The sequence below is a fragment of the Lemur catta genome, chromosome 1, assembly GCF_020740605.2.
Source record: "Lemur catta isolate mLemCat1 chromosome 1, mLemCat1.pri, whole genome shotgun sequence".
Lineage (NCBI taxonomy): Eukaryota > Metazoa > Chordata > Mammalia > Primates > Lemuridae > Lemur > Lemur catta.
The window spans coordinates 82,169,172-82,190,799 of record NC_059128.1 but is presented as its reverse complement, the minus strand read 5'-3'; the positions used below and the strand labels follow the sequence as shown (position 1 = coordinate 82,190,799).

The window sequence follows — 21,628 nt, the reverse complement described above, 5'->3', positions numbered from 1 at the left end:
AAAACAAGACTAAGTAACATGCTGTATACAAGACATAAAACTGAAGCAAGTGATTCAGGAAGACTACATATCAGGAAATAGGCAAAAGTATTCTAGGCAAATAGAAACAATAAGAAAACAGAAGTAGTAATCCTGATATCAAACATTATAGAATTTAAGTCTAAGAGCATTAAATCTGCATAGAAGGATACTGTTTAATACTAAGAGCTACAAGTCAAAATGAAGATATGACAGTTAGGAAATACCCCCCCCCAAATGAAACAGTAATCATTTTTATAAGGCAAAACTAAAAGCAATGTAAGGAAATACAGGTAGAAATACATAAACAATAAGAGACTATAAGCTACCTTCTCATAGATCAGGTAAACCAAAAGATATAGAAAAAGACTCAAATAAAATTGATAAAGTAGATTTTATGGACATGTACATATATCAAACATTACCCCCTGATAACAAGCAATATAACTTCTCAAGAGCACAAGGAATGTTCTCAAATGTTAATCATATATTAATAAACAAGAATTCACAATAAAACATTAGCGAATTCTATAAGGTGAAAATACTATAAGCAACACTCAGAAATCAATGCAATAAAACTAGAAATTATCAACAGGAACAAATCACAAACAGGTCCTCCTACCTGCATATTTCTTTTTTTTTTCTTTTTTTTTTTTTGAGACAGAGTCTCACTCTGTTGCCCGGGCTAGAGTGCCATGGCATCAGCCTAGCTCACAGCAACCTCAAACTCCTGGGCTCAAGCAATCCAACTGCCTCAGCCTCCCGAGTAGCTGGGACTACAGGCATGCACCACAATGCCTGGCTAATTTTTCTATATATATTTTTAGCTGTCCATATAATTTCTTTCTATTTTTAGTAGAGACAGGGTTTCGCTCTTGCTCAGGCTGGTCTCTAACTCCTGAGCTCAAACGATCCTCTGGCCTTGGCCTCCCAGAGTGCTAGCATTACAGGTGTGCCCAGCCTAACCTGACAATTTTGAAGGCATTTTTGCTTTTACTTTGCCAATAGTTAGTTTTTCTAAACTGTTGGGAGCGGTCTCTGATTACGGGTGAGCACATAGCCAATAGAATCATTGCTGGGAGCCTTGTCAGGGCCCTCTACCAATCACTTCCCGCCACGACTACCTGCAATGGTATATAAGCCCACTGTCCTTCCTGTTCGGGGTCTCTCGCCATGTAACTAGACTAGATGCCTCATTAAACTGCTGTTGGAAGAACTCCAGTTTGTTGCGTCGTCCTTGCAGGCGAGTGCGGCGCGACAAGTGGTGCCGAAACCCGGGAACTTCTCGCACCGGCGGAGACGACCTCTTTGGAGGTGAGTTCAGAACCACAGCAGCTGGGGCGGCTTTATTTTGGACCCCTGCCCTCTTCTGACGCCGGCACCGGGTGCTTGTGACCTACCCCATGGGGAACTCTCCTAGTTATCCCTGACCGTGTCCTGCGCCATTTTGTGCAGGACATGGACCGGGTGGCCCCATGGTTTCTCCACTCGGGGTCTTTAACGATTCCGAGTTGGGATAAGCTAGAGCAGGACCTTCGCAGTGCCCGAGAGTCTGGTCCCCTTTGGGAGTGTGTTCTCCCTGTGTGGGCACTGGTGCGCTCCTGTTTAGAGGACGACCGTTGCAGCGGTCCGGTCCGGGAAGGTCAGCAAGTACTCAGTGATTATCAAGATAGTATGTCTGAGAGAGGCAAAGTGGGTCCGGCTCGGCCGGGGCGGCCGAGGGAAAGGCCAGAAAAGAAACGTAAGTCCGCGGGTAAACAGGAATGGCGGGGACGCCCGCCGCCTGAAAGGGACATGGAGGAGGTGGCTCTCAAAATGGCCTCCCTCCACATGTCGGCTTCCTCTTCTTCCTCTTCTTCCTCTTCTTCCTCTCGTCCTTCTTCTTCCTGTTCTTCTTCATCGTCTCGCTCTTCTTCCCGTTCGCGTTCTCGCGAGGCGGAGGAGGGGCTGTCTCCGCAGGAGAAGGCGGAGCTGGAGGAGGCGGCGGCTAGATATGAGGCGGAGCGTAATCGCCCGCCCCCGTACGCTACTGCCCCTCCTTTTCCCGTTGCGGGATCCGCCCCTCTAAATATGGAGGGCGGAACCTCGTTTGTGCCTCCCCGAGCTAGAAAGAAGATACAGAGGGAGTTTGCTTTCCCCGTCTTTGAGGACGCTAATCAACATCGCTTTCACGAACACCTAGATTACAAGCAACTAAAAGCTTTGGTTGAAGCTGTCAAGGCTTATGGGTGCAATGCCGCTTACACCCGTGGCGCCCACGGCAGTACTCTGGCAGGACGGGCCTTTGCTGTGGATTCATTCACATGCTTCTCCGCGGCGTGCTATAGAACACTATCCTACGCAAGTTGCGGATTTGGCCTTATCTGGGCTTTCGTTGTCCCTTTCCCACTTCGGTATTTACCCTACAGTTATTCATTGCCCATACACCAAGTCCCAGACTCAAGTCCTTTGCTCTTCCTTAGATTCTTGGGCAGTACTCTGTTGTATCTTCCCAGGAGACATAGATAACCATTACCCTAAACATCCCCTTCTTCAGTTTGCACTTCGCAATCAGCTTATCTTTCCTCATCTGACTTCCCCTGAGCCTCTAATTGGGGCTACCATTGTTTATACTGACGGGTCATCCACAGGCACCGGTAGCTATGTAATCAATGATCAGGTGTTTACGGCCCGCTTCGCTTACTCTTCTCCCCAGCACGTTGAATGTGCTATCGTTGAATTGGTTCTCCGAACCATGCCAGAGCCCCTTAATATAATCTCTGATTCTGCTTATGTTGTTCAGGCTGTCCGTCACTTGGAAACAGCCCATTCTCTTAACTCTCGCAGCACGGTGTTCTCCTTATTCTGTGCTATCCGTGCTGCCATCCATTCGCGCCGGTCCCCATTTTTTATAACGCACATTCGGGCCCATTCCCTTTTGCCGGGCCCCATGGCGCGCGGCAATGCCCTGGCGGATCATGCCACTCACGCTTATTGGGTTGGCTCTCCGTTGGAGGCAGCTCGCCAGTTTCATTCTCTATACCATACTCCTTCACTGACGTTACGTCTCAAATTTGGCCTCTCGCGGGCAGCCGCACGCGATATTGTGCTGCAGTGCGTGGCCTGTGCACCTTTTCGTCCACCACCTCATGTAGGTGTCAATCCTCGTGGTCTTCGGCCACTCCACTTGTGGCAAATGGACGTCACTCATTACTCCTCCTTTGGCACTCTTTCTTATGTCCATGTTTCTGTTGATACCTGCTCTGGCATAATTCATGCCACTCCCTTGACAGGTGAAAAGGTAAGTCATGTCATCACCCACTGCTTAGAGGCTTGGGCTGCCTGGGGTAAACCTCAGGTTATCAAAACTGACAATGGCCCTGCCTATACCTCACAAGCTTTTCGTCAATTCTGCACACGCCTAGGCGTGGAGCACCGCACGGGCCTTCCCTACAACCCCCAGGCCCAGGGTATCATAGAGCGTGCCCATGGCACCTTAAAGGCCTATCTCAAAAAACAAAAGGGGGAGACGGGGACGAGCCCTTTGGGCTTACGTACCCCTAAGCCTGTGCTCTCTCTCACCTTGTTCACTTTAAATTTTCTTTTGCTGGATGATCAGGGGCGCTCTGCTGCGGACCGCCACGCCAACCCCGGTTCCCCTTTATCAGAGCAGGTCTTGTGGAAGGATGTCCTGCTTAACAAATGGAAAGGCCCGGATCTGGTTGTGAGCCGGTCCAGGGGAGCTGTCTGTGTTTTCCCGCAGGACACTCCTGATCCAGTGTGGGTCCCGGCACGCTTAACGCGGCGAGTGCAGCGGTTGGCGGATGTGGAGGATGCAGATGATGAGGCATCCGCTGCCGGGGATGCTGCTGCTCCTGACCTTTCTGCTGCTGGCCGCATCGGTGACGACGGACCGGCGCTGGGCCATCCTGTCGGTGTTCCCGAGACCGATGCCGGTGACCCATGATGCCCAGATCTTCCCCCGGCTGTTCGCTACTAATGCCTCTTTGGGCCTTGCCAATCTTACATGGAACTCCTCCTCAACATTTGAGACGTTGGTCCACGCTATTCAGCAGCGTAATCTGTCTTTCCCCTCCACACCTGTTTGCCTCTGGCCCCCTTTTATCTGGATCACTGCTACTTCCTCTGGTCCTGGTGTTCTCAATTGCTCCATGGCAAACTGCTCCTATGCCCGTTGCTGGAATGCCTCCAGCCAGTCCATGGCAATTGTTGCCCGTATGCCTCGGCATATTCCTTGGCCGGTGGAGGCTCCTAGCTTCTTGACCCTTTTCCGACAGCGAAGAGATTTTGGCGTTACTGCAGCTGTAATTTCCACATTGGCAGTGACTGCCGCACTGGCAGCCGCTACGGCTGCAGCGGTAGGCTCTGTTCAGACAGCACAGACGCTGAACAACCTATCGGCATCTGTGGCTACAGCTCTGGACACACAATCCGCCGTCAACGCGCACCTGAAGGGTGGTATCATGATACTGAACCAACGTGTGGACTTGGTCCAGGAGCAAATAGATGCCTTATGGCAGCTGGCACAGCTGGGCTGCGAATGGCGTTTCACAGGACTATGCATTACCGCGGTACCGTTTGATAATGCTTCCGCCGCGGCCAACAAGTCTCGTCAATTATCTGTTATGTTGACAGGACACTGGTCTAGTCAATTTACCGCCTTGACCCGGCAGTTAACTCCACACGCCTGGACTTGACAGTGACCAATGGTCTCTTTCCTACATTTCAGTCAATAGTCCGAGGACTTCGGGACTGGGCTGGCCTGGGGTCCCTAGGGTTCATGGGGATCCTGGGAGCAGGTTTCGTGATCTGGGGGTTCCTGCGCGTTCGTGCACAGCGCCACAGGGACCGAGTGGTGGTTACCCAAGCCCTAGCCGCCCTCGAGTGTGGTCAATCCCCTGGCATCTGGCTACAAATGTTACGCTCCGAAGGTCAAGACCGCCTCCCCTCTCGCACAGCGTGACATGGCCCATGCACTCTGAGGGGTTTCCCCATTGCACCAGATTGTGGCGTGTCACCCCCTTACCAGCCGTTGCACCTCCCAGAGTCTCTGCTCATTGCACGGGAGACGGTGGCCTTTGCACCTGCTTCAGGGACTCCACCCCCTGGATCCGGACCTTGAGGTTGGAGTCCCCAAAGCTTGTGTTGCAAAACAAAAGGGGGAGCTGTTGGGAGCGGTCTCTGATTACGGGTGAGCACATAGCCAATAGAATCATTGCTGGGAGCCTTGTCAGGGCCCTCTACCAATCACTTCCCGCCACGACTACCTGCAATGGTATATAAGCCCACTGTCCTTCCTGTTCGGGGTCTCTCGCCATGTAACTAGACTAGATGCCTCATTAAACTGCTGTTGGAAGAACTCCAGTTTGTTGCGTCGTCCTTGCAGGCGAGTGCGGCGCGACATCTAAACCAGCTTATTTACCAAGAATTACTAAATTCATATGAACTTGAAAAGCATTTGAGCTTATTTACTTAATTTTTGAGTTCTACTTTTATTTATAAACCAATTTGGTACGATATAGACACGTACATACAGTTAAACACATGTAAACATACACAGCTATACATACAAAAATCCAATTGCTTTTATCTCCAAATTCCAGCCATGAGATAACAATACAAACTCACCAGTTTACAAAAGACCATTGGATCCAAATTATTTCTGACAAAATTGGAACTTGTTCACATGGCTAAACTTTGACTGCCACAACAGGTAATGTAATGAAGGCTATGTACCAAAATTTTGGGTAAAGCAGTTTCCATGGCAGTTTGATTTAAAACATCTTTTACCCCCCTTTTTTTCCTTCAGTTTCAAATGAGTTTTCAATGTTTGCATTTAAGCTAGAACTGGCTGAACTGTATAAGAAAACCAAGATCTCCCAGTAGCTTTGAATTAGTAATACCATAGTTAGTTTTATCTCAACGTCAGTAGAATATAACAATAGATTCAAAGTAGGCTGAAAAGAAAATACAGAGATATTCAGAGAACTTAAGAGACTTGACATTTTAACTTTATAGTGGCAGGTCAACCATTTGAGCTCGAAATTACCCTTCATGTAATTTGCTCATCAATTTAAACAATGTGCACAAGAATTGGCCATAATATGTAACCAACTGGAATCCCAGAAAACCTGGTATGCCTTTGAACCTTTCCATTTACACAAATATTTGAAGTAGAAACACTATAAACCAACTAGGCTGCCCAAAGGGGGTCATTCTTCTTGACTTTCCTCATTTTTAGAGGATTTGTTTCCCTTTTTTTTCTTTTTCTATGAAAAGGACAGTTTTGGTGTCTTGCCCAAATGTGCAGACTTGCCAATTGAGATTAATTTTTAAAAGAAGAGGTACTGGAAAAGACCCTTTAGAATGTACCTCCAAGTCAAAATTAGGATCCAAAACAACTTCCTAGGAAAAGAACAAATAGCTCAGAATAAACCAAGGACCAACAACCAATAGCAAGAGGTCCAGAGAAGCTTGGAGTCAGAGGGCCCAAGTGTACCTAGTGCCAAGTTTGGGCTACTCCTTCAGCGGGTCCCGAGTCTTCTCTGACCCCATGTCTGGGTACCAGAATTGCTAACAGAAAAAAACCAAAATTCTGTAAAATAATTTAAAGAGGTTTATTCTGAGCCAAATATGAGTGACCAATAGTCTGGCAGCCATACCCAAGAAGCCTTGAGAAAGCAGTCCTGAGGCATTCAGGTTATAGTTTGGTTTCATACATTTTAAGGAGACAGGAATTGGGTAAAATCATAAATCAGTAGATGGAAGGTACACATTGGTTTGGCCCTAAAAGGCAGGACATCTCAAAGAAGGGATTTACAGGTTATAAGTGAGTTCAAAGATTCCTTGATTTGTAATTGGTTAAAGAAATAAAGATTTGTCCACAGTCTTGGAGTCAGTAGAAAGGAATGCTTGAGTTAATATAAGGGGGTCTGTTAATCAGAAAGCAAGCCACAGTATACTTAAAGTGATCTGTTAAGTAAATTGATGTCCTGCAGGTATGATTTAACCTTTGCCTATGTGGCCTTGGGTCCAGTTTGCAATTAGTGTAAACTCCAAATGGAGTGGGTATAAGAAAGTATGTCTGACCTCCCATCCCTTCCTGGCCAGGAACTCAGTTTTAAGATTTTTCTGGTGTCCTCTGTTCAGTCAGTGGGGGAGCTCAGAATTTTATTTTAGTTTGTGTTGCGTTACAAGGAAAATAATTTTGAAATGATCGATCCCCCTTTTGTTCTTTATTTCTGCTTTCTTCAGCCCTTTTCTGTCTATAAAACCAACTTCCTCTGCTCAGTTCATTGGAATACTTACTCTATTTTTGAAATAAAGTGTTGCCCAATTCTAAAATTGCAAATAAAACCAAGTAAGATCTTTAAACTAAATTAGTTGTAATTTTGTCTTTTGACAAGTAAATAATGACTCATACAGATATAAAATGAACATATGTTAAGGATTTTACTTATTAATGACAGAGCTAGTAAGATGTTATAAACAATCAGAAGAATCCAAAGTACCACCCATATAAAGTCAAATAATAAATGGCTGATATGCATTTATAAATAAATATAAAAAACTGGAAAACTGATTAACAGTCAGGGAGTAATCAATTGCATTCTACCAGACACAGTTTACAGTTTCTATGGATAAGAATCATTTACATTGCTATTAATTTTCTATGCCCTATAGAGTTGTAAAATAGCATGAATATAATGAAAGCCTCAGAACTCACATAGAAATCAGGTAACCTGAAAAGGTACACTAGATAACTTTTGGTTTTCCTTTGGAGATACCTAGTAATCTTGTGGTCTATTTCAAAGTTTTTTACAATTTTCCCTACAACTGATGAATATTCTATAAAATAACTGGTCATGAAACAATATAGAGGCTGGATTTAAAAAAAGATTAAAGAGCCAACATCTAAATGCAGCAATACACCCTAGATATTGGGGCTTCGCGACACCCCCCGATGTAACCGGGTCCCGGGCAGTGTGCCTTGCAAGAGATGGGAGAGACAAAGACACAGACAAAAAAAGTAAGATGAAAGGGTGTGGGGAGATCAGGAGACCACCAGCATTCCCATGAGCCAGGTGGTACTGACTGAAGTCTAGCACCCATTTTTATTCTCTTTGTCACGTTATAGATTACAATCATTTCACATGAAAAGCTCGTGAGTTACCAGTAAAGTGTATAATCTAAACCAGAACAAAGAGACCATGTACTTCTTTCTACTTTATTCAGTTCCTCATTTACTGAGACATGAACTCAGGAGAGAGACAGGAACATTGCCTCAGGCTTAGAATAGCAAACTGCTCTTATCTTCTGGGCTGACACCCTTTGATCATTCTTTCCACCTTCAGATTACAAGCCCTGATCTGTTTGCAGACATCCAGGCTGTAGCCTTCAGGCTTCAAGGCGGGGTCTGTTTGCAGACATCCCTGATCAGTGGAATGACGCCCTCAAGGTCAAGCAGCTTTTGCTCAGTGAACTGACGTGTCCACAGGTTGCTCTTTAGCAAAGTCCTGTCCCTCTCCTGGGGTTCTCATGTCTCGACCCTAACCCTCAACACCTAGATTGGATTCTGAAACACGGAAAAAATACAGTAGTCCCCCCTTATCTGTGATTTTATTTTCTATGTTTTCAGTTACCTATGGTCAACTGTAGTCTGAAAATATTAAATGGAAAATTCCAGAAATAAACAATTCGTAAGTTTTAAATTGCATGCCATTCTGAGGCATGTGATGAAATCTTGCACTGTCTCACTCCATCCTGCGTGGGACATGAGTCATCCCTTTGTCCAGCATATCCATCTTAGTTATGAGATCCAATGTTGTGGTATCTTATGTAATCTTATTTTATTTAAAAAGTGCAAGAATAGTGATGCTGGCATATTGTTATAATTGTTCTATTTTATTTTTACTTATTGTTGTTAATCTCTTACTGTGCCTAACTTATAAACTCTATAATAGGTATATATATACGGGGGGGGGGGGGGACATAGTATATACAGGGTTTGGTACTATCTTCAGTTTCAGATATCCACTGGAAGTCTTAGAATATAACCCCTAAGGATAAAGGGGGGCTACTATATATATACTTTTTCTATAAAGGACATTAGTAGGATAACTGGTAACACTTGAGGTCTGCCAATTAGATAATATTGTTGTATCAGTGTTAATATCCTGATTTTTATCATTGTACTCTGGCTATGTAAAGAATGTCCTGGTTCCTAGGTTCAAGTATTTAAGGTTAAAAGCCATGTTAAACGAAATTTATGGGAGACCATTGTTTTGAGCAGAGCTCCTGCACTAAGCCCCAACAGATCAAACCAAAATAGAGTCACTCATGCTAAAGTTCCACATTACCAAACCAAAACTGAGTTATCTGACCTTTAAGAAATCAGGAGAAAAATGGTAGCCAAATTTCCAAATAGGCTAGTTTTAGCTGGCATGATAAGGCAGTCCCCTCTGTTTTAGCCTTTACAAGTAACCTGAAGTAACCTGATATTAACCAATCTACTTTTTGTATTATGCTGTTCCCTTATTCCTGCTCAATCTACTTTATAAATACCAACTGTTCTGCCACACCCAGCATAGTACCTCTCTATTTTTAGATGAGATGCTGCCTTATTGAATTACAAATAAAAGCCAATTAGATCATTCAGCTTAGTTGAAATTTTGTCTTCTGACAGGCATCAGGTTTTCATCTTAATCTCAAACTGTTCAGGAAAAAAATCATAACTGAGAGAGGATGATAACACAAATGTGGTAAGAGTTAAGTTTGGGGAATCTGAGAGAAGAATATACAGTGGTTTTTTTTAATCATTATTTGACTTTTCTATAAATCTAAAATTATTTCAAAATAAAAAGACTTTTTAAAAAAAGAAACATCTATTGATGCTTTACTAAGTACTCTTTGAAAGGAGATTCATAATAGTCCTTGGCCTTGAGAATTATAAAAGTCTAGCAGAAGTGGAAGATAGGTTAGCTACAAATTACAATACAGTGCTAAGCCAGCCAAATACAGTCATTTGGGTGCACAGAGAAAAGCCATATAGTCTTTGCTGCAAGAGAATCTGGGTAGTAAGGTAAGTCAAAAAGAGGGAGAGTAAGTTAGAGAAAACTCCCCACAGAGGAAATGTTTGAAATAAGTTTTAAAGGATGATGTCAAACAAGTGGGGTGGGGTGAAGCATTCTAGGCAATAGGCATGAAATGGCCCAGCATGCTGCATTAGGAAAACTATTAATACAATTAGGGTTTTAAATATATGAGAAGAGAAAAAGGGGAGAGGAGACTGGAGGGTAATCAAGATCCGAACTCTAAAAGGTCTTTTATGCCATATTGGGGAATGTGGCTTTTAACACACAAGCAATGGCAATTAATATGAAATAATATCATCAATTTTGCATTTGAAAAAGCTCACTGGGAAGTTTATCCAATTTAGGTTGTAGAAACCAAAAATCTAATAATAGGAGTCCACCATAGTAAACAAATAGAGAAAAGCTGAGAGTACATTAGAAGTAGAGATAGAAAAGGCTGAAATTAAAGTGATGTTTGATATGTTGCATCCATAGGCACTGGTGACCAATCATTTGTGGGAAAGAGAGAGACTAGAATGATAAGTCCCAGTTTTCTGGCTTAGATAATTCTGTTAGCCTCAACAGGGGTTAATGTTTCTGCCTATGAAAATCATATACAGATGAAACTCAAGTTCTCCTAAACTTGAATCCTTATTAATTTGCTTTTATAAGCACTGCAAACACATATAATGAAATGCTAACAGCAGAGTTAGAATTAGTCTCCTAAAATGTGTTTTAATGAAATGATTTTGAGTTATAAAACTTTGTCATTTTCCCAGGCTTCTTTGGGAAGGCAGCTAATTCATGCCTTATGATAACTGCTTCATCACCAAGAGGCTTTTCCTACCTTTGCAATTCAAATGCATGGAGACTATAAAAGGAAACAAGGAGAGTATTTTTTCTATAAAAACAGGAAGAACTGAGATGGGTTCACACCTGAATTTTACCACACATACAAAGATGAACTGGTGCCCATCCTACATAAACTATTCTTCAACATTGAGAAGGATGAAATTCTCCCCAACACATTTTACCAAGCCAATATAACATTGATACCAAAACCAGGAAAGGATACAACAAAAAAAGAAAACTACAGACCAATTTCTCTCATGAACATAGATGCAAAAATTCTCAATAAAATCCTAGCAAATCGTATCCAAGTGCTTATTAAAAAAATAATTCATCACGACCAAGTAGGCTTCATCCCAGAGATGTAGGGGTGGTTCAACATATGAAAATCTATAAATGTAATTAACCACATAAATAGAAGCAAAAATAAAGACCATATGATCCTCTCAATAGATGCAGAAAAAGCATTTGACAAAATTCAACACCCTTTTATGATAAGAACACTTAACAAAATAGGCATAAATGGGACCTACCTAAAAATGATACAAGCCATATATGACAAACCCACAGCCAACATCATACTGAACGGGGAAAAATTGAAAGCATTCCCACTCAGAACTGGAACCAGACAAGGCTGCCCACTGTCCCCATTACTTTTCAACATAGTATTGGAAGTCCTTGCGAGAGCTATCAGGCAAGAGAGCAGAATCAAGGGTGTCCAAATAGGGACAGAAGAGATCAAACTCTCACTCTTCGCTGATGACATGATGTTGTATCTGGAAAACCCCAAGGACTCAACCAAGAGACTCCTGGAATTAATTAATGAATTCAGTAAAGTCTCAGGTTACAAAATCAATACACACAAATCAGAGGCATTCATATATGCCAATAACATTCAATCAGAGAACCAAATTAAGGACTCAATACCTTTCAAAATAGCAACAAAGAAAATAAAATATCTAGGAATATATTTAACTAAAGAGGTAAAGGACCTCTATAAAGAGAACTATGAAACACTAAGGAAGGAAATTGCAGAACATGTAAATAGGTGGAAATCCATACCATGCTCATAGATTGGAAGAATTAACATTGTTAAAATGTCTATACTACCCAAAGTAATCTATAGATTCAATGCAATTCCTATTAAATTACCAACATCATTTTTCACAGATTTAGAAAAAATAATTATACACTTTGTATGGAATCAGAGAAGACCCCATATAGCAAAAGCAATTTTAAGCAATAAAAACAAAATGGGAGGTATTGATTTGCCAGACTTCAAACTATACTAAAAGCTGTGGTTCTTAAAACTGCCTGGTATTGACACAAGGGCAGGGACACAGACCAGTGGAACAGAACAGAAAACCCAAATATAAAACCATCCTCATATAGCCATCTAATCTTTCACAAAATAGACAAAAACATACTCTGGGGACAAAAATCCCTATTCAATAAATGGTGCTGGGAAAACTGGATAGCCACATGTAGAAGACTGAAACAGGACCCACAGATTTCACCTCTCACAAAAATCAAATCACGGTGGATAACAGATTTAAACCTTAAATGGGAAACGATTAGAATTCTAGAAGAAAACGTAGGAAAGACTCTTACAGACATTGGTCTAGGCAAAGAATTTATGAAGAAAACCCCTAAGGCAATCACAGCAACAACAAAAATAAATGAATGGGACCTGATTAAATTAAAAAGCTTCTGCACAGCCAAAGAAAGTCACGAAAATAAACAGACAGCCTACAGAATGGGAAAAAATTTTCGCATACTACACATCAGATAAAAGACTGATAACAAGAATCTATCTAGAACTCAGAAAAATCAGCAAGAAAAAATCAAACAATCCTATCAAAAAGTGGGCAAATGACATGAATAGAAATTTTTCAAAAGAAGATATAAGAATGGCTAAAAAACGTATGAAAAAATGCTCAACATCCCTAATCATCAGGGAAATGCAAATCAAAACCACAATGAGATATCACTTAACTCCGGTGAGAATGGCCTTTATCAAAAAATCCCAAAACAACACATGTTGGCATGGATGCGGAGAGACAGGAACACTCATACACTACTGGTGGGAATGCAAACTAGTGCAACCCCTGTGGAAAGCAATATGGAGATACCTTAAACAGATTCAAGTAGACCTACCATTTGATCCAGCAATCCCATTATTGGGCATATACCCAGAAGAACAAAAGTCATTCTATAACAAAGACACCTGTACCCGAATGTTTATAGCAGCACAATTCACAATCGCAAAGATGTGGAAACAACCCAAGTGCCCATCAATCCACGAATGGATTAGTAAACTGTGGTATATGTATACCATGGAGTACTACTCAGCTATAAGAAATAACGATGATACGACATCTCTTTGGTTCTCCTGGAGAGAGTTGGAACCCATCATATCAAGTGAAGTATCCAAAGAATGGAAAACCAAGCATCACATGTACTCACCAGAAAACTGGTTTCCCTGATCATCACCTAAATGTACATCGGGGAAGGATACCAATTGGATATCAGACTGAGATGGGGGGTGGGAGGAGGAGATGGGTGTATGCCTACATGATGAGTGCGTTGCACACCCTCTGGGGAATGGTCATGCTTGAAGGTGCTGACTCAGGGAGGTGGGTGGGGAGGGGATGGAGGTATGACTACATGGTGAGTGCCAGGCGCACTGTCTGGAGAATGGACACGCTTGAGGCTGTGACTCAGGGGGATGGGCGGGACATGTACAATGTATATAACCTGAACTTATGTACCCCCATGATGAGCTGAAATTAAATAAATAAATAAATAAACAAACAAACAAACAAACAAATAAATAAATAAAAACAGAAAGAACTGAAGTGAGCAGTGTTTTTCCAAACTCTAATTTAATCCTCTAATAATGAACAGTATGGCTATAATTGGGGGAGTAGCTATAATTTTACTTCTGGGCTAGTTACCAGCAAGTCTCCATGTCTTAATGCAGTCACTGAAAGTATGCCCCCCAAAGGGTACAATGAGCATTCTCAATATGAAAATAAGAGCTCCTACAAAGATCACGTTGTTAAAGGGGGAACTGGCCAAGGTATCACAGCACAAATTGCTGACTCGTGTTCTGAATGCTCTTTCGACTTAAGATTAAAAAAAAAAAACAAAGCAGTATTAATAACAGAACTTAAGAAAAAAAATTTGACTACTGTAGTGAATGAAATGGATTTTATGAAAAGGACTGATTCTCAGACTATATGGCCAACTACAGAGATGAATGAATTAAAATTCCCAGAGATATGACTTGTATTTTCTCCTTGCACAAGTCTCCTATCCTGTCTGTGCTTATGTTTTCTCTTCAATATCAGGATACTCAGGTCTGGCATTACAGAAAATGTTAGTTTTTAACACTAATTTAAAAATATACATCAACACGTGGTAAAAAAATAAAATAAAATAAAAATAAAAATAATTGGTTATTAATATGATTTTAATAGTAATTTGTATGAGTTGCTCTATGTCTCACTTTCTTCGTCTCAAATTGAGGCTAATACTAGAACTCACTGCAAAGGTTTGTTTTGAGGATTTTATAAGTACACAATAATTATTAGTTGTTAATCTTATCACTGTTATATTTGAGAATTTAATATATGTTAGTGATGGAATTTCAAAGTATAGCAATTACCGTTGGGGGAGGAGGGAGAATTTGAATCTCTACTTTGCTCTTGCCATCACAATTGTGAACTAAAGTAAAATCTTAAGGCTTCCCCTGCACCCACCAACTGAATGGACCCCCTCCTGGCCAAGGGGATACCCTAAAACTGAATTGCCTCCCATGAGGAGGGAGCTCAGACATGCCTCATCATGACCCCCTCCCTTCTTGGAGATATCCTTTGTAACTCATTAGTAGGCCTAAGGCTATACAAAACAAACCTGCTGGCAGGTAGTTTATCTCAGATTAGCAGACTTCCTTACCTTAATTTAAAACATTCCAAGCCTTTAGACAAAGCTTCATTTTTCTTTAACCAATTACAAGTCAGAGTCTTTAAACCCACTTAGAACCTGTAAGCCTCCCCTTTGAGATGGCCCATATTTTTGGGCTAAACCAATGTATGCCTTCCATGTATTGATTTATGTCTTTGTGTCTCCCTGAAATGTATAAAACCAAACTGTAACCCAACCACAGCAAGTCCACTTGCTCAAGCCTTCTTGGGCCTGGCTCCTGCCATGGTCCTCAAATTTAGCTCAGAATAAACCTCTTTAAATTATTTTACAGAGGCCAGCACGGTGGCTCACACCTATAATCCTAGCACTCTTAGAGGCCAAGGCGGGAGGATCACTTGAGCTCGGGAGTTCAAAACCAGCCTGAGCAACAGCGAGACCCCATCTCTATTAAAAATAGAAAAAAATTGCCAGGTGTGGTGGTGCGCGCCTGTAGTCCCAGCTACTAAGGGAGGCAAGGCAGGAGAGTCCCTTGAGCCCAGGAGTTTGAGGTTGCTGTGAGCTAGGCTGACGCCATGGCACTACAGCCAGGGCAACAGAGTGAGACTCAGTCTCAAAAAAAAAAAAACAATTAAAAAGAATGAACAAAGCCTTTGAGACATCTGGGACTACAGAAAGCAACTGAACTTATGAATTATCAGTATTCCCAAAGAAGAGAGATGAGGCAGGAGGATTGCTTAAACCCAGGAGTTTGAGGTTATAGCAAGGTATGATGGTGCACTATACTCCAGCCTGGGCAACAGAGTGAAATATCCTATCTATAAAAAAAAAAAAAAAAATACCTGAAACTATAAAAATACTGGCAGAAAACCTAGCTTTCCAGATATTGTCTAGGCCAAAACACAGACAACAAAAACAAAAATAAACAAAAGGGACTTAATTAAACTACAAAGCTTCTGCACAGCAAAGGAAATAATAGAGTGAACAGATAATCTGCAGAATGGGAGAAAATATTTGCAAACTATACATGTGACAGGAGACTAATAGTCAGAATTTACAAGGAACTCAAACAACTCAACAACAACAGAGAAAAAACAATTAGCTATTAAAAAGTAGACTAAGGAGATGAATAGATATTTTTCAAAAGAAGACAAATAATGACCAACAGGCATGTGAAAAATGTTCAACATCACTAATCATCAGAGAAATGCAAATTAAAACCACACTGAGATATCATCTTATACCAATCAGAATGGCTACAAATTAAAAAGACGAAAAATAACAGATATTGGTGAGGATGTGGAGAAAAGGGAACTCTTCTACATTGTTGATGGGAATGTAAATTAGTGTAACCTCTATGGGAAACAGTATGGAGATTTCTCAAAGAACTAAAAATTGAACTATCATATGAGCCAGAAATCCCACTTCTGGGTATCTACCTAAAGGAAAAAAAATACAATATTTATAGAAAGATACCTGTACTCCCATGTTTATTGCAGCATTGTTCACAATAGCAAAGATATGTAATCATCTAAGTGTCCATCAACAGAGGACTGGATAAAGAAAATGTGGTACATATGCACAACAGAATACTGTCCAGCTATAAAAGAACAATCAAATCATGTCTTTTGCAGAAACATAGATGGAAGTGGAGGCCATTATCTTAAGTGAAACAATTCAGACACAGAAAGACAAATACCAAATGTTCTCACTCATAAGTGGGAGCTAAATGCTGTGGATACATGGAAACAGAGTGTGGAATGATGAACAATGAAGACCTGGAGGGATGGTGGGGAGGGAGATGGATGATGGGAAGTTGCTTGGTGGGTACAATGTGCATTGCTCCAGTGATATATGCACTGAAGGCCCTGACTTTACCTCGATGCAATATAACTGAATATATCAATATATCAGTATAGCAAAATTGGACTTCTGTGAATATATACAAATAAAAAATAAATGGGAAAATAATCCAGCTAATAAAGCCACGATAGGAAAAAAAAGAATATTATTTAAAGGATTGACATACTGATACATTTTATAACATGAACCTTGAAAGCTATAAAGTGAAAGCGTAAGTGAAAGAAGTCAGTCACCAAAAAAATATACATATGATACTATTTATTGGAAATGTCCTGAATGATCAAATCTATAAATATAGAAAATAGATTAGTAGTTGCCTAGGGCTGAGGGGAGGCAGGGAATAGGGGTCCCAGAAGTGATAATTTAAGGGATGCCAGGTTCTTTTTGAGGTGAAGAAAATGTTCTAAATTTCATTATGGTGATAGTTGCACAATTCTGTGAATTACTAAAAGCCACTTAATTCCAAACTTTAAATGGGTGAGTTATATTGTATTTGGATATCAATAAAGCTGTTACGAAAATAATTATAATCCAACAATTTAAAACTTAATCCCCCAAAAAAAGAAACTAGAAGAGATACCACTGCTACCAATGCAAAGAAAGCTAGAACAGTGAAATTTGAAATCTTACAGTACAGGAAGCACGCAAGAATGGGATGCAGAATGAAAATATCAGCACTTCTATTTCTAGTTGATTTTTATACAAAAAGAATAAAAAAGTTAAGTTTTCTAAAATGTATAATATGCTTAACTACTGCCTTTACTCAGAGGATCATGTGAGAGGTTGAAGAGGCATCCTTGAAGAAAGAGCAGGAATTCCACAAGGAGATAGGCTTACCTTGGGGCCCTCATTCACTTTTTTCCCTTTCAGCATATAGCACCATTTCATTTATAGGTTATATTATCCAGATTTAACAAAACTCACCCCTCCTAAAATGAATAAGTGGCTTCAAAAGATTCCTGTAAATAAAACATTGCTTGAAACTAATAATTGTATTGCATACACAAGTGAAAAACAAGAAAATAGCAGAGCTTATCTATTATGATCTCTTGCAACTAACACAGAATAAGTATTAACAATAAATATTGCATGAATGAATACTACAAAAATCATGAAAGGCAAGAAAAAACACTAACGAACATGTACCTGTACTTACAACCACTGTGAACTAAAAATTTTTCAGCTTCCCCCACCATCCACCCACTGACTGAATGGAACCCCTCCTGGCCAAGGGGATACCCTAAAACTGAATTGCCTCCCATGAGGAGGGAGCTCAGACATGCCTCATCATGACCCCCTCCCTTCTTGGAGATATCCTTTGTAACTCATTAGTAGGCCTAAGGCTATACAAGACAAACCCGAGAGCTAGTAGCTTGTCTCAGATTAGCAGACTTCCTTAACTTCAAACATTCCAAACCTTCAGGCAAACCTTCATTTTTCTTTAACCAATTACAAGTCAAAAATTCTTTTTTTTTTTTTTTTTTTTTTTTTTTGAGGCAGAGTCTCACTCTGTTGCCCGGGCTAGAGTGCCCTGGCGTCAAGCTCACAGCAACCTCAAACTCCTGGTCTCAAGCCTTCCTTCTGCCTCAGCCTCCCGGGTAGCTGGGACTACAGGCATATGCCACCATGCCTGGCTAATTTTTTTCTATACATATAATTTTAGCTGTCCAGATCATTTCTTTCTATTTTTAGTGGAGATAGGGTCTTGCTCTTGCTTAGGCTGGTCTCGAACTCCTGACCTCGAGCGATCCTCCCCTCTCGGCCTCCCAGAGTGCTAGGATTACAGGCGTGAGCCACCGCGCCCAACCACAAAAAGTCTTCAAACCCACCTAGAACCTGTAAGCCTCCACTTTGAGACAGCCCACTTTTTCAGGCCAAACCAATGTATGCCTTCCATGTATTGATTTATGACTTTACCTGTAATCTCCGTCTCCCTGAAATGTACAAATCCAAACTGTAACCCAACCTCAGCAAACATTTGCTCAAGGCTTCTTGGGTGTGGCGTCAGACCATTGTCCTCAAATTTGGCTCAGAATAAACCTGTTTAAATTACTTTAGGGAGTTTGGCTTCTTATCTGTTGACACCACTATTCCCCTTTGCCCCACAGGGTAACTAGAAATTGGACATGTTTTACGTAAAAGACTAAATTTCAAGGGGTTGGGTTATTTCATGTAACAAATTCCTCACGAATCTTATTTGAAGCATATCTTTAACAATGTGTCCTAATATATTCAAATATATAAGGGCAACATTACTATGCAAGGACCTGCAGAGTATATTAAAACATTCAAAGAAGTAGTCCAAGCCATGCTGGTCTCTATAATAAAAAAATTATGTTTGTTTTTGGCAACTTTTCTGGTAACACACTGTTTGCTGGTTAAAGGATGAAAGAACATTTTCAAGTTGTAGTAAAGTATAACATTGTCAACTGATACATGATAGTAATAAACTAGGAAGTGGGAAGAGCTTAAGGACTTTCATATCAGAGAAAAAAGTTAACAGAAAAAAAAAAAAGGTTAAAAACAGCAAAGGGGGAGATGAGCCAACCTCAGAAAAGCCCATTGGCCTATGTAGCGAGTGAGATACTTCATTTTATGAAATTTCACCCTTTTAAGTCCTTTCAGCCCTATAAATCAGAAGGAAGATTTCTACTAAGTACCTGTAATTAAAAAGATCCTCTCCTAGACATGACTAAACTATTAGGTTATTCTGTAACTAGGGACCAGCAGCAAATTAATTTCCTAAGTGACAGTTCAGAGATTCCTGTATTTTTTTAAGAGAAGGTAGAGGCCAAAGAGGTTTTAGTGTTTGTTTTCCATGAATATTTAGAAAAGGGACTTTTTAAAAAGCACCTATCAACTGGCAGGCAAAAAAAAGAGACGAGCTCTAAGCTGATTTAGGCACTTCTGCTGAAGCCTAGTAGAAAGAATGTACCACCTTCAGCAAGAAAGGGTGAAGCAAAAAACACACAACCCTTGTTAGCAATCAAGGTGGAATGTACTTGCAGCGTGATCTTTCTTGCAAGCCCCACCACATAGCCTTATAGGATCCCATGAGTTCTGCCTACTACCTGGGGCAAAACCAGCGCCCCACAGAAGGAACCAAGAGCCGTGGACCCTAACTACACCTAACCAACCCAGGCGATCCCCAAGCGCGCATCTCCTCTCCCCCACCTGGGATGTTCTGCCACCTGGACTCGACGCGTGGCAGGGCCCTCCGTAGCCATATTTCGCTAGATCCTTCTTTCTTCTGTAGTTTCAAGTGGCAAAGCAAAACTCCCAGAGCAATCACGAGACATCTGCCACAGGAGCCGCTTTCTTCCGGGCGATACAAGCTCCCACCCTGCGGAAATCCTGCAGCTTCGCTCGGGTTGCTGCCTCCCGTCGGCCCCGCCTCCGGTCCTCCTCCCTGGGCTCTGGGCCAGAGCGCCTTTCCACTAGCGGTCAGGTACAGCCACCGTCCTGCTCTAAGCTCCCGAGGACTCCGGACTCGCTGGAGCCCCTGCTTAGAGCACGTGCAAAGCTGACTAACGAGGTTTTCTTTTTATGCCTTGTGGATGTCTGAGAACAGTTACAACCTGGCCCTTGCACAAACCTTTGTCGTCTGATCTATTTCAGGTTGCTTTTTTTTTTTTTAAGTTAGGGTTCTTTAATGTCCAGCCGCTACTCCCCAAACAACACTAAAATGTTTTAGCTATTGCTTCTTATGCAGATTATTTCCAAATCAAGCAGCATAAAAATGATGCAGCACTTGATTTAAACATTTGCACTCATTTCCAGAATAGAGGCATTGGTGGCCTTCCTAGAACACAATTAATAGTGAAAAAAAGAAACATGTCTTTCAATCTGTAAGAACCCTTAGCATCCAGTTAAACCCCTTCATTTTTGTTAGTTACCTAGAGAAATCCCTGATGCCCTATATCATCCCCAATATATCACTCTACCATGTTACTGTTTACTTTCCTTCTTGACCTCATACTTATCAAAAATTACCCTGCATATTTATTTTCATATGTATTTATTATCTGTCTCACCACCTATATCATCACTACCACTAGAAGGTAAACAACTCAGGGCAGGAGCTGTATATCCCCAGCCCCTAGAACAGTGCCAAGCAGAATGGTCTTTAATAAATAGGTAAGATAAACTGAATGAATGATGAAAGGTGAAGTGATATGTCTAAGGTCACACTGTTCATCAATAGTAAAACTCAAATTAAAAATCAGATCAAGGCCGGGCGCGGTGGCTCACGCCTATAATCCTAGCACTCTGGGAGGCCGAAGCGGGTGGATTGCTCGAGGTCAGGAGTTCGAGACCAGCCTGAGCAAGAGCGAGACCCTGTCTCTACTGAAAAAAAAAATGGAAAAGAAATTAGCTGGACAACTAAAAATATATAGAAAAAATTAGCCGGGTATGGTGGCGCATGCCTATAGTCCCAGCTACTCAGGAGGGTGAGGCAGAAGGATTGATTAAGCCCAGGAGTTTGAAGTTGCTGTGAGCTAGGCTGATGCCACGGCATTCTAGCCCAGGCAACAGAGCGAGACTCTGTCTTCAAAAAACAAAAAAAATTCAGATCAATTAATTCTCATTCTAGTGCACTTTGTGCATCAGAATGCTGAGATTAAACGCAAGTGAAGCCAGCTAACAATACACTTATTCCAAGATTTCCTAATTGAGGAAGTTTGGAGCAACAGGCCCAAAACTCTAGGGGCAGTAGCATAACCCACAGAGATTCAATAAATTACCAGTACAGAATTTCTCTATGTGTATGTCAGGAGAGGGAGAAAGGGGAAAGTGTGTATCAACAATATCAAAGTGTAGCCAAAGGGTGGCAGCCCCTTGGCACTCAGGTTATTACTGTAGATGCTACACCATGGAAACTAAGTTATTCTGGTATC

The 21,628-nt window shown here is 41.4% G+C and overlaps 1 protein-coding gene across 6 annotated transcripts in view; it reads right to left on the bottom strand.

The window, feature by feature from the left end:
* Positions 1-21,628, bottom strand: part of GALK2 (galactokinase 2) — a 133,571-nt gene that overhangs the window by 105,909 nt on the left and 6,034 nt on the right. For 2 of the 6 annotated variants that reach the window (XM_045528793.1, XM_045528817.1), the window contains exon 1: positions 19,922-20,078. The exons of 2 other annotated variants lie outside the window; for them this stretch is intronic. Coding sequence is in view for 2 of the 4 variants with exons in the window: in XM_045528775.1 (XP_045384731.1) it covers positions 19,905-19,957 (53 nt within the window). In the remaining 2 variants the exon portion in view is untranslated. Of the gene's footprint in view, positions 1-19,904; positions 20,113-21,628 lie in introns of those variants that run through there. 2 more of the 6 variants (XM_045528775.1, XM_045528802.1) reach the window with 2 other exon arrangements.